Source organism: Rhamphochromis longiceps, linkage group LG4, assembly GCF_057381845.1.
Source record: "Rhamphochromis longiceps isolate RC_006_pf linkage group LG4, R_longiceps_female_GT1.1, whole genome shotgun sequence".
Taxonomy (NCBI): Eukaryota; Metazoa; Chordata; class Actinopteri; order Cichliformes; family Cichlidae; genus Rhamphochromis; species Rhamphochromis longiceps.
In genome coordinates, this window is record NC_140560.1 from 11253450 (window position 1) to 11271031 (window position 17582).

At 43.3% G+C, this 17582-nt stretch overlaps 1 protein-coding gene and 1 long non-coding RNA gene across 2 annotated transcripts; both read left to right on the forward strand.

The window, feature by feature from the left end:
• Window positions 1–6563: 6563 nt before the first annotated feature.
• Window positions 6564–8432, forward strand: LOC146671086 (pleckstrin homology domain-containing family F member 2-like). Its single transcript, XM_085405121.1, has 2 exons — window positions 6564–7121; window positions 7393–8432. Exons 1-2 carry the CDS (start codon window positions 6875–6877, stop codon window positions 7986–7988), a joined length of 843 nt encoding a protein of 280 aa, XP_085261247.1. The 5' UTR covers window positions 6564–6874; the 3' UTR covers window positions 7989–8432.
• Window positions 8433–16305: 7873 nt separating this feature from the next.
• On the forward strand, window positions 16306–17070 carry LOC146671087 (uncharacterized). Its single transcript, XR_014911584.1, has 3 exons — window positions 16306–16427; window positions 16584–16873; window positions 16983–17070. It is a non-coding gene; the product is annotated as an uncharacterized LOC146671087 (long non-coding RNA).
• Window positions 17071–17582: the final 512 nt, after the last annotated feature.

Genomic DNA, 17582 nt, shown 5'->3' on the forward strand with positions numbered 1-17582 from the left:
AAGGGTAACATCTCCTGGGTCAGGGGGCTGATTGCCCCCCTGAGGGCGGTGATACCTGGACCTGAGAGTATAGAGTACGTTTGGAGAGTGTGAATGGGTGTTCATTACTGTTTCTCTCCACATTGGGCGAGTGCTGAGTATTTGTATTTGTTTGCATGAGGGTGGGAATGTAAGCTTGTGTCTGGTGTGTGTCCGGTTGACTCTCCACCTCCTCCTCTCTGGGAACATCTCAGGCCCCCCCCCCCAGGTGTGGAGGGCTGTCTCCACCCACGACACTCCCTGCCGGTGGCTGATGCCTTTAGCCGTCGGTGCCTTGGTGGTTGATGTCCGGGACTGGGCGCTCAGGTATGTACCCGGCTCACTCCCAGCAGCTGCTTGGCAGGGCCAGGTCAGGCCCCTTCCGGGGGGTGGGGTTCCCTCGGACCTCTGGAACCTGTGCTCAATCTGCTCTGGCGCAACTGGCTGCGGGCTCGTCACCGCAGCCCCCTGTGGCTTCTGCACCGTAGCTCCTAGGTGACCTCACATCTGGAGCTCTCCTCAGCTCGTTGCCTCTCCGGTGGTCCTCTTTGGGCTTTCACACTCTGGTGGGCCTCTGGATGTCTGGGCCTGGGTCCATGCCTGCTTCATGCTTTGGGGGGCAGGGCTATGTCTCCCCACACCCTCTAACAGATCGTTACATGGATAAACCTTTTGAACTCAAGCTTGCTCACAGACAAACTATATCTTCCTTGGCTGCTACCTTAAAGCATATCGTTCACTGTCAGTCTTGCGTGCTGCTCGACAATTTAATATTTAGTATTTAGTGTTACTTACACGTATCTAGGTTGTTGTCTTTGATCTCTGTATTGTGTTGTTCTCTTGTTGTTTGTTTTCTTTTTTCTCCTTGTAACAGGTGATCCAATGGATTTTCTCAGTGTCTTGTCTTACTGTCCTCCTTCACCTCTATTTTTAATTTTCCCTTTCTTTCTTTCTGTCTTTCTTTCTGTCTAATTGTCTGTCCAATTTGTAATAAAATTAAATTAAATAGATCCAATCAAGTGGACCAATATGGCATTACCATATCTTCTCCACTTGAAAAAATTAATCCGTTGGGCATCCTTCGTGGCCTTCAGACAACAATTCTGATTGGTAAATGGCCTGTATTTGTATAGTGCTTTTCTAGTCCCTAAGGACCCCAAAGCGCTTTACACAACCAGTCATCCACCCATTCACACACTGGTGATGGCAAGCTACATTGTAGCCACAGCCACCCTGGGGCGCACTGACAGAGGCGAGGCTGCCGGACACTGGCGCCACCGGGCCCTCTGACCACCACCAGTAAGCAACGGGTGAAGTGTCTTGCCCAAGGACACAACGACCGAGACTGTCCAAGCCGGGGCTCAAACCGGCAACCTTCCGATTACAAGGCGAACTCCTGAACTCCCAACTCTTGAGCCACGATCGCCCCATTGTTAAAGTACAGGCAAAAAAAAAAAAAAAGAGTTAATAATTGTTCATTATTTATCTGGTTGTTCAGTGATGACACGACGAATCCTACTTCCGGGCCTAAAGTAGTCTGCGTTTAATATGGCTTTTGTGTTGTTAACGTGCTTAATGTTATGTATTTTCTTCTATTTGATCTCAAAAAGCTCCTAAAACAGTCAGTGATCACTGTTGACCTCCCTCGGCTTTTATTACCGCTAATCATTTATTTAAGCTCAGTTTTTAAAACCTTAGGATGTAACTACAGCTCAGCCCATGCAGCAGTATATGAATGACTAACCTCGTATTGTGGATGGATTATCTCAGTTGTTCTCCTGGCTGGAGTTTGGTCCTTTTACAGCATCCTGCCATGCGATTACATTTGTTCCTGACCACCGAGAACACTCACGTTAACTTTTATCGAGTGGGAAAAAAAGTTAGCTTGCTTATATTATGCTAACATAGCTGTGTCGCTAGCAGTCACGTAGCACATCATTATATACCAGCTAGCCAAACTTCAGTAACCCTACAAACGTCACTGCTGTTTAGTTTTCTGTCTTCATTTATGTTGGAAGTGATAACAGAGCTGTACGTTTTAATTTGTTTCCAAACCGCCGCAGTCAGGACATACTATATTGTATTTAGATAGAAGCTAGCGAGCTAACTCCCTGCTAACTTCTAACTCCGTTAAATATCATAAATTCCGTTTTCATGGATGCCTGGATGTTAAACTCAATTATTACACCTGGTAGAGCAGAACGCTGATCATTTTATTAAAGATGAAAGACTTTAGACAGTTTTTCAACTCTCAGTAATGCCATAGTGATCATTTGATATATGGACCTGCAGCAGAGTTTAGGTCCAGACACGGCTAGTGACGTCAGACTGAACAATCGGATTGTTGTGCATTGTTTTTATTTATTCATTAATAAATAGGTTATCTTCTACTTTCAGTCCACAACTGACAATTTTACTGGCAACTGTTTACCCCTTTGCGATAACAGAAACATCCAGGAATTATGCCTTGTGCACACCCCATAGAAGCCTTTAGGCATGAAATAAATACCTCCTGTCTGCCTAATTTGCATAGTTAGTTTCTATATTTAGAACTGAATTAAAGAGGCCAAGGGCTTGGCAGCATAAAGCAGTGCACTGTGTTTGTTTTACATGTGGCTGGCTGAGTTTCATAACCTGTTTTACTATGAATTTTAACTCTTTGATTGCTTTGTTATTCCATTTTAATCTGTTGTTTCATCAAGAAGCATTTTACAGGTTACCCTGACATAAAACGTCACATTGCATGAGTTAGAGCTAAAAACAAAAACAAAACACAAAATAAAAAGTTAAAAATGCTTCTTTTTTCTAAGGTCCGTGAGAATATGGAAAAGCAAAAAACTTCCATCCATCCATCCATCTTCATCCGCTTTATCCGAGGCCGGGTCGCGGGGGCAGCAGCCTAAGCAAAGAGGCCCAGACCTCTCTCTCCCCAGCCACCTCCTCCAGCTTATCCGGGGGAATACCAAGGCGTTCCCAGGCCAGCCGAGAGATATAATCTCTCCAGCGTGTCCTGGGTCTGCCCCGGGGCCTCCTCCCGGTGGGACATGCCTGGAACACCTCACCTAGGAGGCGCCCAGGGGGCATCCTTGTCAGATGCCCGAACCACCTCAGCTGACTCTTTTCGATGTGGAGCAGCAGCTGCTCTACTCCGAGCCCCTCCCGGATGGCCGAACTTCTCACCCTATCTCTAAGGGAGAGGCCAGCCACCCTTCGGAGGAAGCTCATTTCTGCCGCTTGTATCCGCGATCTCGTTCTTTCGGTCACTACCCACAGCTCGTGGCCATAGGTGAGGGTAGGGACGTAGATCGACCGGTAAATTGAGAGCTTCGCTTTTACACTCAGCTCCCTCTTCACCACGCCAGACCGGTGCAGCGTCCGCATTACTGCAGCTGCAGCCCCAATCCGTCTGTCGATCTCCGGCTCCCTTCTCCCATCACTCGCGAACAAGACCCCAAGATACTTGAATTCCTCCACTTGGGGCAGGAACTCATCCCCGACCCGGAGTGGGCACTCCACCCTTTTCCGGCTGAGAACCATGGCCTCAGATTTGGAGGTGCTGATCCTCATTCCCGCTGCTTCACACTCGGCTGCGAACCGTTCCAGTGCGAGCTGGAGGCCCTCACCCGATGAAGCCAACAGAACCACATCATCTGCAAAAAGCAGAGATGAGATTCTGAGGCCACCAAAGCGAAAGCCCTCCGCCACTTGGCTGCGCCTAGAAATCCTGTCCATAAAAATTATGAACAGAACCGGAGACAAAGGGCAGCCCTGGCGGAGCCCATCACCCACCGGGAACGAGTCCGACTTATTGCCGGCAATGCGAACCAAGCTCTTGCAACGGTCGTATAGGGATCGAATGGCCCGTAGCAATGGGCCAGACACCCCATACTCCCGCAACACCTCCCACAGGACACCCCGAGGGACACGGTCGAATGCCTTCTCCAAGTCCACAAAACACATGTAGACTGGTTGGGCAAACTCCCATGCACCCTCAAGTATCCTCGAGAGGATAAAGAGCTGGTCCAGTGTTCCGCGACCAGGACGAAAACCGCATTGTTCCTCCTGTGTCCGAGGTTCGACTAGCGGACGGACTCTCCTTTCCAGCACCCTGGCATAGACTTTCCCAGGGAGGCTGAGGAGTGTGATCCCCCTGTAGTTGGAACACACCCTCCGGTCCCCCTTCTTAAAGATGGGGACCACCACCCCGGTCTGCCAGTCCACAGGTACTGCCCCTGATCTCCACGCAACATTGCAGAGGCGTGTCAACCAAGACAGCCCTACAACGTCCAGAGCCTTCAGGAACTCGGGGCGGACCTCATCAACACCAGGGGCTCTGCCACCAAGGAGTTGTTTAACTGCCTCAGTGACCTCGCCCCCGGAAATTGGCGGGTCATTCCCCTCATCCCCAGACTCTGCTTCCTCCTTGGAAGACGTGTCAGTGGGATTAAGGAGGTCCTCGAAGTATTCCTTCCACCGCCTGACAATTTTCTCAGTCGACGTCAGCAGCGCTCCGCCAGCACTATACACAGTGCAGGTAGAGCACCGCTTTCCCCTCCTGAGACGCCTGACGGTTTGCCAGAATCTCTTCGAGGCAGTCCGAAAGTCTTTTTCCATGGCCTCCCCGAACTCCTCCCACACCCGAGTTTTTGCTTCAGCCACTGACCGAGCCGCATTCTGCTTGGCCTGTCGATACCTGTCGGCTGCCTCCGGAGTCCCACAGGTTAACCAAGCCCGATAGGACTCCTTCTTCAGCCTGGTGGATCCCTTCACCTCTGGTGTCCACCATTTGGTTCGGGGATTACCACCACGGCAGGCACCAACCACCTTGTGGCCGCAGCTCAATGCAGCAGCTTCGGCAATGGAGACGCTGAACATGGTCCATTCGGCCTCAATGTCCCCAGTCTCCCTCGGAATGCTGTTGAAGCTCTGCCGGAGGTGTGCGTTGAAGATCTCGCGGACCGGGGCCTCTGCTAGACGTTCCCAGCACACCCTCACTACGCGTTTAGGTGCACCAGGTCTGTCCAGCGTCCTCCCCCGCCACCTGATCCAACTCACCACCAGGTGGTGATCAGTTGACAGCTCAGCCCCTCTCTTTACCCGAGTGTCCAGAACATATGGTCGCAGGTCTGGTGATACGATTACAAAATCGATCATCGACCTACGGCCTAGAGCGTCCTGGTGCCACGTGCACTTATGGACACTCTTATGTTCGAACAGGGTGTTCGTTATGGCCAAACTGTGATTAGCACAGAAGTCCAATAACAAAACACTGCTCGGGTTCAGATCAGGGAGGCCGTTCCTCCCAATCACGCCCCTCCAGGTCTCGCTGTCGTTACCCACGTGAGCATTGAAGTCTCCCAGCAGGACAACAGAGTCTCCAGGTCAGGTGGAGCACCTTCCAGCACCCCCCCAGGGACTCTAAGAAGGCTGGGTACTCTGAACTGCCACTCGGCGCATAAGCACAGATGACAGTCAGGACCCGTTCCCCGACCCTAAGGCGCAGGGAACAAACCCTCTCGTCCACCGGGAAAAACCCCAACGTACCGGCAGCAAGCCGAGGGGATATTAGAATACCCACCCCAGCCCGCCGCCTCTCACCAGGGGCAACTCCAGACTGAGACAGAGTCCAGCCCCTCTCCAGGAGACTGGTTCCAGAGCCCAAGCCATGCGTAGAGGTGAGCCCGACTATATCTAGCCGGTACCTCTCAACCTCACGCACTAACTCAGGCTCCTTCCCCACCAGAGAGGTGACATTCCATGTCCCTATTGCCAGTTTTGGCAGCCGGGGGTCAGTCCGCCAGGGCCTCCGCTCCTGGCCGCCACCCGGCACACAATGCACCCAACCCCTATGGCGCCTCCTGCGGGTGGTGGGCCTGCGGGAGGATGGGCCCATGTCTCCCCTTCGGGCTGTGCCCGGCCGGGCCTCATGGACTAAGGCCCGGCCACCAGACGTTTGCCCTCGGGCACCCTCCCCGGGCCTGGCTCCAGGGCGGGGCCCCGGTAACCCTATCCCGGGCAGGGTAAACTGTTCCCTCGATATCCTTTTCATAAGGGTCTTCTGAATCGCTCTTTGTCTGGTCCCTCACCCAGGACCAATTTGCCATGGGAGACCCTACCAGGGGGCAAAAGCCCCCAGACAACATAGCCCCTGGGATCCCTGGGACACACAAACCCCTCCACCACGATAAGGTAGCGATTCAAGGAGGAGAAAACAAAACAAACTTTTTAAAACAAAAAACTTTAAAAATGAAAACATCTCACTCTAGAAGTCTTTTAGCAAGGCGATAAGAATCATAAAGTCAGCCTGCCGGGCATCCCACCTCTAACCCAAAGGGTCAAAACTTATGTTCGCATTCTCCATAAAAATGCTCATACTGATTGAGCAATGTTGTGCAAGCATAATTTATTTTGTTTTTTTCATTAAGGACGGGAAAAGAATTCTGACATTCCTGCACCTCTCTGTGAAGTGACTCTGCAGAGGGAGACAATCATACTGTTGATTTTACCGTGCACTCTTCTGCCAAATAAGAATTAAGATATTGTTTTGGAAATAGCAAGTGAAAGTTGTTGTTGCACAAAAGGGAGCTTTCCTCGTTTAAAGCAACTTATAAATATTTAATACTGTATAATCTTTCCATAACGACTTCACTTTTTTTAAATGTTCTTTCTTTCTTGATTGTTTTGTTTGACCAGTTTCTATTTTTCCAGTAAGTACTGCCTCACTACTCCCTTTTCTTGCCTTCCAGTATAACATGTTTGTCACTTGGCCCGCCCCGTTACATCACCACCAATAGTTTAAAAAGGCACTCTGGAGTTCAGACACTATCAAGCTGCACAACTTGTTCACACCAAAGAAATGATGGATCACCCAACCTTTGAACGAGAGAACCAAGAGCGTGTGCAGGCGGTGGAGAGTTCATTCCATCAAGCAGGGAAGCCCTTGTCCAAGCCGGGCCGGATTCTAATCGGAGAGGGAACTGTGTTTAAGCAGGGTCGCAAGAAGATACAGCAGAAAATCCTCTTCCTCTTCACTGATATTCTGGTGTACGGCAGCATTGTTGTGCCTGGTCGCTGGTACAAAAAGCAGAAGATCATCCCTTTAGGTGAGACATTCATCTGCGTTTCCTGCAGCTAACCTACTGTGAGAAGATTAATGTGAAACTGCCAAAAAAAACAATTTTATGACTGAAGAGAAAGAAATATAGACAAAAGCTTCAAGAAGAGCCAACACTATTGAATACTGTCCATAATATGACTGGCAAGTAGAAAATAGCAAGTGTGCTGTGCTAATTTAACTTCATATGTTCAGCTTTCTGCTCATACCATTTTATCCATGTAATTTTTATGTTGTTATCAAATTCACTATGATTTTAGAGGACATTGAGCTGGAAGACCTGGAGGACAGTGACATATTCAAGCATCAGTGGCTGATCCGAACACCGAGCAAGTCTTTTTTTGTGTCCGCCCCTTCATACGAGGAGAAGAAGGCCTGGATAGAGCACATCAATGAATGCCGGTCCAGCCTAATGCAGGGCACCAGCTGCAAACCTTCCAAGAAGTTTGCTGTTTCCTGGATTCCTGATCCGGCTGCTTGCAAATGCATGCGGTGCCTCTCTACAAAGTTTGGTGGGGTCAATCGTCGACACCACTGCAGGAATTGCGGCTTCTTGGTCTGCAATTCATGCTCCAAGCAACGTGCCGTTATCGATCACATCCACCCCACTAAAAAGCTGAGGATCTGCAGTTTCTGCTACAAGAATATTAATGAAGAGAAGTTTCGCGACAGGGGAGACAGCGCCGGGAAAAGCAGCTCAGAGGAGGAAGAGTTTTGTCCTTCTGGTGAGGAAAATGAGAAAGTGGAGGAAGGAGAGATAGGGATCTATTCTCCCAGCAACTGGCTGGACACCAAAAACGGGACTTGGGAACGGCTGAGCATTTATGATTACCCAAAGTCAATACCATCACAGTAGCCAATAAACTGCAACAAAGACGCTTTTGAATGGATTCAGATTACAGAAAGTTGATTTTCTTACATGAAGTTACATAAATGTAAAGATAAATGTGACGACGTATTATTTGTTTGTTTCTATTTGTGTTTTAATCTTAGGCTGTACACGCAACAATTTGCACTGTAAATAACAAATCAGGAGTGAGTCGAAAAAATCATTTTAAAAAGACAAGAATATATCATCTTTGTACATATTCAGTGCCATTAACCATGCTAGTTAAATGAATAATGCTCCATCTGCCTGTCACTTTGCTGCTGGAACAGCTGAATTTCACAATAAAGGATATTTCTATTCCAAAAAGCACTGTCTTCTCCCTGTGCATGTGACTCTGAATGCACGTTTCTTTGTTTGAATGCATGTAAAGTATTTGCATCCAGTATCTGCTCTTTTGCTGCTCCTTAACCTCAACAATAAAGTGCAGATAATCAATTTGTGAGAGATGTTATACAACACTGAAATCTCATCATTTAGTAATAAGTCCTCTGTTTAGCCCTCAGAGTCTTATTGGAGCATATTACAGTGTTTTCTTTTACTTCTGTGACTTTTTGGGGTTTTTATTGTGCAAGTCAAGGTCAGTGAAGTAACCGTATATAGTTCCTCACCCACAGTATACATTTTTCCAATAAGCATGTATATAAAAACCATTCGGGAAAACACATAGAACCTTTACAGCACCATTGATTTATCATCATTTTTCTTCTCACTGGCATTTTTCATAAATATAACATACAAACATACATATCAAACTGTAGCACGTCCTAGTGTTACAGTACTTGATGACGCTGCTATAATAATGCGGTAATAACAGAATGTGGCTAAACATTTACACTTCTTTTCAAAGATTTAAGTTCATTCTAGTTAACTCTCTGAATCGAGCACATCCTAATACAGTAGACAGCTCCAAAACAAAAGCGAGTACATTTTTGAGTCAGTCAGCCAGTTTTGAAAGAACAGTAAATCGGCTGAAAGCAAAATACTGATGTAGAAATTGTAACTATGTAACAAGAAGTAGACAAATAGCCTTCTAACTAGTGGTGGTTTCTGCACATTTTTTGTATGCAACTCAATTAAAATTAAATAAATTATAAATATTGAATTATTCCGTTAATTTTAGCAGTAATAAGACTTACAGTAAAAGTAAACACCAATATATGTGATTTAAGTATAATAAAACTATTATAAGGTCACAAAAAAATAAATGAATAAATAAAATGATGTATAAATGGGTCAAATCTGTCACTGGATCACTGTACAGTGATATGCAAGGTTCTGGCAACATCAAATATCCTGTTTACCTATGTTCTATGTTTATTTATTTATTTATTTATTTATTAGGAGTGTTTTTTGTTTTTCTGGAGGTTTTTTTGTTTGTTTTTTGTTTTGTTTTGTTTTGTTTTGTTTTGTTTTGTTTTGTTTTGTTTTGTTTTGTTTTGTTTTGTTTTGTTTTGTTTTGTTTTGTTTTGTTTTGTTTTGTTTTGTTTTGTTTTGGAGATATCATGGCTCCTTAGATCTGTCTGGTCAATGTCTAATACCTGCTGCTAATTTTAAGTAAACAGGTCACCATCTTTATACTACACATTTCACTAATTTCTAAAAGTTAAACAATCTTTTAAGTTTTTCTAATGCAAGGGTTTCATTAAGTTACCCCTGTTTGATGTTATGATGACCAGTGTTGGTCAAGTTACTTGAAAAAAAAAAATAGTAACTAATTACTGATTACTTCTCCAAAAAAACGTAATCCCGTTACTTTACTGACTGCTTATTTTCAAAAGTAATTAGTTACTCAGTTACTTAGTTACTTTTTAAAAACATGATACACAACCTGAATAGGCAATAAAGCAATAGACATTTCAGCCCAATTCTACTTTTTCTGCATAATACATCATACAAAATGTAATCAAATAAAAAAGTCTCTTTTCAAGACTTGTTTTATTAGTTTTAATCTTTTAACTTTGTGCACATTGCATCAAGCAAAAATTAAATTATATGCAACAGTCTTTGACAATTAAACCTATTTTCTGCATATTCCAGAATATAAAATAAGATATATTTTTTTCTGTTTACACTCACTATTTCAAATAGATGCAAGTAAAACACTCCCTTACTTTACTCATTACTTGAAAAAAGTAATCGGATTACAATGATACATTACTTGTAACGTGTTACTGCCCATCTCTGATGATGACAAGTGTGTGAGTAGCTAAGGCCAAAAACACCCAGTTTCCTGAATTCTTGAAGAACGCTGAAGTTTGAAATACTTCAGGCTGATCGAGCTGATGCAGTGATCTCACTGCATTATCTGCCACATAACCTGATCTTTGCTGATTGACTGGAAGAAATTCACCTGGTTCTACGAAATCACAGTGAGTCATAACGAGGTCAATGTTGATGTCCATTTAAGTTACCAAAAATGGCTCCTTGTGCAGTGAAGGGTTTATTAGACTGAGAGGCAAACTGCTTCTCGCTCAGTCACGTGGAATGGTTTCCACAGAACCCATTTAATATCAGCACTAGTACTGATATACTGGTCAACACAGAGCATGAAGTACAAATAAATACTTGTTGGTTTAAGAAAAAATACATGAATCCCTTTTGAGAAGTTTAATAGAAGTACAGCCACAAAGACTAGAACACCTAGTGTTCAAAAGTAAAATTACCACATTGTCGGGATGCTTGGGGCTTCCCATGCTTTAATTACAATATGATCAGACACATAGAGCTATTTGTCTGTTTGTATATCTGTCAGCGAATTTCCTGAAAGTGGGTGAAGAGGTGGAGCATGAGGAAATGAAGATCTTGGTACAGATTCAGACTGCTTACTTGAAATATGAAAAATAGGCCACTGGCTTTGGCAGATGATGTGCTGCTTTAACTGTTGAAAGTTTATCCCCTCACCTGTCAGTATCTTGGATATATTTGGCATTCTTTTAATTATTATTATTATTATTATTATTATTATTATTATGTATAGCAGATATGATAATGTTGGGGAGTAATATTAATTGCTCTTTGAGGTTGACTGATTTATGTGACCATCCTCTGAGAGAAGAGGAGCCTTCTTCGAGCTCCTATTCCAGGGTATGTTGAGAGTGGAGGAGAGCTGGGCATAAAAGATGCCCAGCTCTCTGTGAGGTTTGGAACTCTGCAGCTTTGAGTTGACAGAGCGTTGGTGATTTTTACACACTATAGACTCAGCACTCAGCGAGAACACGTTCTAAAAGTTCATGGCTAAGTTGCTGTGGTTCCACTTTGCAACAATAGCACTAACAGCTGATTGTTGTACATGTAGGACCAAAGAAATTTCACAAACTAACTTGTTGCAACTGTTGCATCCTATCACACTATCACACTCAAATTCAGTGAGCTCTTAAGAACAACCCGTTCATTCACAAACAATATGTTATAAAGGCAGACTGCATGGCTTGTTACTACATTTTACACACCTATGGCCACAGGACTGAAAACATCTAAATTCAAAGATTCAAAGAGTTTGGCCCAATACTTTTGTCAACGTAGTGGATAGTCTTGACTTTCCCCTTTGTTAAGGTGTTCACCTGTCTTCCTTTTTCTTGTGCTCAGGTGTTGGATTCCTGTTCTGTTTTATTTCCTTGTGCACAGCTTAGCTCTTTGGGACTTTTTCCTGTTTTTGCATTACGCCAGTAAAGGTGCATATTTGTTATTTACCTTCCTTATGTGCCCTGCACTTCTTACTTCTTACCGTCTTCTTACCAGGTTTGAAGGTGTGCCAATGAATAGATAGAGTATCTTCTGTTCTTTCACTGATGGATGAACAATTTCTTTGACAGACATTTGTGTGGGTAATCTTTCAAATATGTAACAGCACAACTTTTTATTGGAACTGCTCCATAGCTTTAATGTTTCTTGACACAGGCCTGAGGCAAAAGCTTCATAATCTCAAAAATCAATAAAACTTTAACCTCCTTTCATCATTTTTTGTGCTTTAAATGATTACTTTATTTTTTTTAATGGTTTAAACACTTGCAGAACTTTTTTTTGACAGTGTAGCTTTGTTTTGTTTTTATAACTAAATGGTGACACCGTCACATCTTCTGTAAACATCCAGCTCTTTCTTAGAATGAAGAGCAACCTGTTTATGACCACATGGAACAAGGAAATGTTGCCTCTTTTATACACTTACCGAAATCCACATTGCACAGTCCAGTCATTGTTTCTCTCTTGTTATGTACAGGGAGTGCAGAATTATTAGGCAAATGAGTATTTTGTCCACATCATCCTCTTCATGCATGTTGTCTTACTCCAAGCTGTATAGGCTCGAAAGCCTACTACCAATTAAGCATATTAGGTGATGTGCACCTCTGTAATGAGAAGGGGTGTGGTCTAATGACATCAACACCCTATATCAGGTGTGCATAATTATTAGGCAACGTCCTTTCCTTTGGCAAAATGGGTCAAAAGAAGGACTTGACAGGCTCAGAAAAGTCAAAAATAGTGAGATATCTTGCAGAGGGATGCAGCAGTCTCAAAATTGCAAAGCTTCTGAAGCGTGATCATCGAACAATCAAGCGTTTCATTCAAAATAGTCAACAGGGTCGCAAGAAGCGTGTGGAAAAACCAAGGCGCAAAATAACTGCCCATGAACTGAGAAAAGTCAAGCGTGCAGCTGCCAAGATGCCACTTGCCACCAGTTTGGCCATATTTCAGAGCTGCAACATCACTGGAGTGCCCAAAAGCACAAGGTGTGCAATACTCAGAGACATGGCCAAGGTAAGAAAGGCTGAAAGACGACCACCACTGAACAAGACACACAAGCTGAAACGTCAAGACTGGGCCAAGAAATATCTCAAGACTGGTTTTTCTAAGGTTTTATGGACTGATGAAATGAGAGTGAGTCTTGATGGGCCAGATGGATGGGCCCGTGGCTGGATTGGTAAAGGCCAGAGAGCTCCAGTCCAACTCAGACGCCAGCAAGGTGGAGGTGGAGTACTGGTTTGGGCTGGTATCATCAAAGATGAGCTTGTGGGGCCTTTTCGGGTTGAGGATGGAGTCAAGCTCAACTCCCAGTCCTACTGCCAGTTTCTGGAAGACACCTTCTTCAAGCAGTGGTACAGGAAGAAGTCTGCATCCTTCAAGAAAAACATGATTTTCATGCAGGACAATGCTCCATCACACGCGTCCAAGTACTCCACAGCGTGGCTGGCAAGAAAGGGTATAAAAGAAGAAAAACTAATGACATGGCCACCTTGTTCACCTGATCTGAACCCCATTGAGAACCTGTGGTCCATCATCAAATGTGAGATTTACAAGGAGGGAAAACGGTACACCTCTCTGAACAGTGTCTGGGAGGCTGTGGTTGCTGCTGCACGCAATGTTGATGGTGAACAGATCAAAACACTGACAGAATCCATGGATGGCAGGCTTTTGAGTGTCCTTGCAAAGAAAGGTGGCTATATTGGTCGCTGATTTGTTTTTGTTTTGTTTTTGAATGTCAGAAATGCATATTTGTGAATGTGGAGATGTTATATTGGTGTCACTGGTAAAAATAAATAATTGAAATGGGTATATATTTGTTTTTTGTTAAGTTGCCTAATAATTATGCACAGTAATAGTCACCTGCACACACAGATATCCCCCTAAAATAGCTAAAACTAAAAACAAACTAAAAACTACTTCCAAAAAGATTCAGCTTTGATATTAATGAGTTTTTTGGGTTAATTGAGAACATGGTTGTTGTTCAATAATAAAATTATTCCTCAAAAATACAACTTGCCTAATAATTCTGCACTCCCTGTAGTCATTCGTTTTTTTGTTTTTGTTTTTTAAACCATCTGGGTTCATGTTGCTTAAGCAAAAGTTCTTTTAGTGATGCAACAACAAAGCAGATACTGTATGCCATAAACAGTATAGAGTGAGAATGCATGTCAATGTTATTTAAAAAACACTATAAAAGGGTATGAATGTGTGTGTGAATGGGTGAATGAGGCATGTTTCATAAAGTGCTCTGAGTGTGCAAGTGGAGCAGAAAAGTGCTGTATAAAAAACAGACAATTTACATTTATGTATTATTATGTATTATATAATTGTCCCTTTTTGTTTTATTTAAAATCTTCTTTCAGATGTAACTGTTTTCTGTTTTGAAGACCGCAACAAAACGAATGTCAAAAACTGACCACAGGGCGATATATCAAACTAAAACGTCTTAAATCCATTTCTGAGGCTGGGACAGACAGTGCGTTGCATGTGGATTCATGAGCATGAGCCAACAAAAATGTCACCACAGACTAAGGCACTGCAAACTGACAGAGCATAACAGAGATTTTTATACAGACACCTTTTGGAAAGAAGTTATTACTGCAACAGATCTCTCTAGCGATTGACTTTGGAGCTGTACATAGCTGGTTCCACGGTAAAAGGGTGACACCTATTGGTGAAAGTGGGTAGTGCAGCGGGTTCAGTACAGTGAGTAGAAAGAGAGAATTTGCTACTCTCCGGGCCATTTATAAAATAAGCACAACTTATGAAATCCAGTAGTTTTCAAATACAATGAGCTGCTGTGATATGCTGTGGCAAATAAAACCACTTTTGCTCTGTTTTGACGTATTTTCGTATGATCATTACGCACCACTTTGATGGAGTAATTATGTGGATGCCTAAATATTAAAAAAGCCGCCATAACTGAGGTTGAACTGAGGGAAAAACTCACTAAAAACAATTATTACAGTGATTTTTAACAGTAGGTACAAAAATGCGTGATTTAACATGACAGGTTGCGTGGTTGCTATGCGTCTCCAGGTTCGATTTGCATTGCATCTTTTGGTATAGTTCAGACAGATTTCACTCGGCGTGTTGTGCAAAGCTACAAGGGATTTCTGCAAATTTCTGCAAAAGTAAGACAACTTTCTGCTCAAGACTTCTTGCAGCCTTACAAGTGTCCAACTCCCATGTCACGGAGGAAAGCGACCCAGCAACCATCATCCATCATGGAAAATGTTAGATTTTATGACCGTTTTCAATAAGTTTTGAATATTTACTCGACGGCCAGAAAGAGTTCACTTTGCAACAGGGCAACATGAAAATATAGACGACATAAATGTGGATAAAAAGCATTAAAAACTTAGGCCTGTGCACGTGGGAGTTATACTTGCATGTTAGACTGTTGCACTGTAGCTGTAAACGGGTAAACTGTGCATAAAGTCATTTAAACTAGTATGTTACCTATAATAACGTTTTCTTTTGCGTGTATTAAATGATCTTGTGGCAGACATGTCACCAAAGTTTGCAGCTGGGATAAAAATGTTCAGTTTTTGCTAATAAGTAGAGTATCTTACATCTCGAATTAACTCAAGTGCATAATGATCACCAGGCCTGTTTCTAGCTTTTTTGGGGGGGGGGGGGGGGGGGGCTGTGCATGTTCCTGATTGGGGGCCTTTATTTTGTATTTAAAACTAAAATCAGGGAATAAAACAAGTAAACACTGAGACTTTATTCACTGTAGAAAAGCTAATCCCCAAAATGTTTATTTACAAATATGCAAGCAATGTTCTGCAGCATCATCTGAATTCTCAAATGTACACACACTGTCACATGTTTACAGGAGCCACATGTAACTGTGATCATCTTTAAAATCCTCAAAGCTTCTGCTTTTGGGCTTTTTTAACTAAAGTTTTAATCTCCTTCTTCATTGTGGCTTATGCTACAATTATTCACCTGACAAGACAGTAACCTCTGGGTAGAGGTCCCTCATTACACCACAGCCTAATGATGATCTTGAACTCATTACCCCCCACACACAAGGCAGGGCTCTCCTATTATTGTAGCTTGCTTTTCTTTATATCCTACATGTCATTTTAAACCATATAAGTGCCACACGTGACCAAGCTTAGCCAGTTACAAAGGTATTTTGTGCATCTGCATTGTTCAAAAACGGCAATAAGCAGCAATGATTATAACAGAAATTAGAGTTTAATACAACATGGACTTTGGTGTTTGTTTAGCTTATGCAAATTATTATTTGACATGTCATTTGGGGGTATGCAGCAGTGAAGCTCTAACACGACGAGCCCATAAGTTGACACGTCTTTTATTACACTGACCTTGATGCATTGTCCTGGTTTTAGTTCTTATGATTTTATGTGAACATGTTGGATATTTTTTGTCGTTACAATCACTGTGGACAAGTTATTCAACCATGCGAGTGGTTTAAGTAGTTTATGGACATATGAAAGGGTTTGTTATTTTTTAAATGTTTCATGAACTACTAACTGATGTCTGCATTACTGTCATTTTTGTGTATACCTGCAGCTTACGGTGCCCGATCACCTCAAAGACCATAATTATTGTAAGAGAAACACTGCATGCCAGGCCCGTGATGCAAAGAAACCCAGAGCCAGCAGGAAACAACCGTGCTGCAGCAAGGACCAGGTTGGATGTGTAAAATTTCAGGAACAGAATCATTTGAGGGTTTTGAAGTTTGGACTTCATTGTGGTTCATCAAATTTATATTTTTGTCTTGTTTGAAAAAAAATGAGGTTGCTATTAACTACTGACATTCCCTTGTGTGCTTCTGACCTTTCCCAGGTTGTTAATTCAACCCAGAGGCCCCGGCGCCGTGACAGAACAGTCAGTCAGCCCCGGAAAAGGAAGCGAAGCCCAGCATCCAGTTCTTCCCGACCTCCAAAGACCTCAGTGCCTCCCTCTGCAATCTCACATGATGACCTGCCAGTGTCAAAATAATTGCCCCCCAGACCCGAGCCATGCAGTACCGACCACCAGCCAACCAGCTCCAGTGACAGCCCTTTAAAAATCCACAACCTCTCAGTGGAAGATTATCAGCGAGTCTACCATGAGGTGGTAGATAGCATGCTGACGTACGTTTGTCTCCAAATGTCCTGTCACTTTTTAAAATCGCCAGCTCTAAAATGGTTACAGTATGGTTTTTGACCACATGCATCATTTTGATTGAATTTCTTCTTGCAGGTCCAAGAATGGCCGCAAACGTCCCTACAGTTTAGAGCTGGGGAGAAGTATTAAACAAAAGCTGTGGGAGAGACTGAATCGTCCTATGGTGGAGACATCAACCAGCGAGGACGGACTTGAAGAAATTGACATTGTGTATGGGCAAAAAGTCAAAATCCCACAATATGATTTTCTGTAAATAGTTCACATGTGACTTTGATTAAAATGTAATTTCTGCACAAGTTTGTGTTTCTGTGTATTATAGATATATTCCACTGTGTGTTTGGACAACTGTTTAAGGTCACTGCTGAGAAAATTCATAAAACCTTCATAGGACTTTTATTTTGAAAAAGCAATTCAATTCAATTCAATTCAATTTTATTTATATAGCGCCAAATCACAACATAAGTCGCCTCAAGGCGCTTCATAGATACAGAGAAAAACCCAACAATCATATGACCCCCTATCAGCAAGCACTTTGGCAACAGTGGGAAGGAAAAAACTCCCTTTTAACAGGAAGAAACCTCCGGCAGAACCAGGCTCAGGGAGGGGTGGCCATCTGCTGTGACCGGTTGGGGTGAGAGAAGGAAGACAGGATAAAAGACATGCTGTGGAAGAGAG

Coding starts and splice junctions, on each gene's coding strand:
- LOC146671086 (XM_085405121.1), top strand. CDS start 6,875: ATGATGGATCACCCAACCTTTGAACGAGAGAACCAAGAGCGTGTGCAG. Junction 7,122..7,392: donor GCAGAAGATCATCCCTTTAG/GTGAGACATTCA, acceptor CTATGATTTTAG/AGGACATTGAGCTGGAAGAC.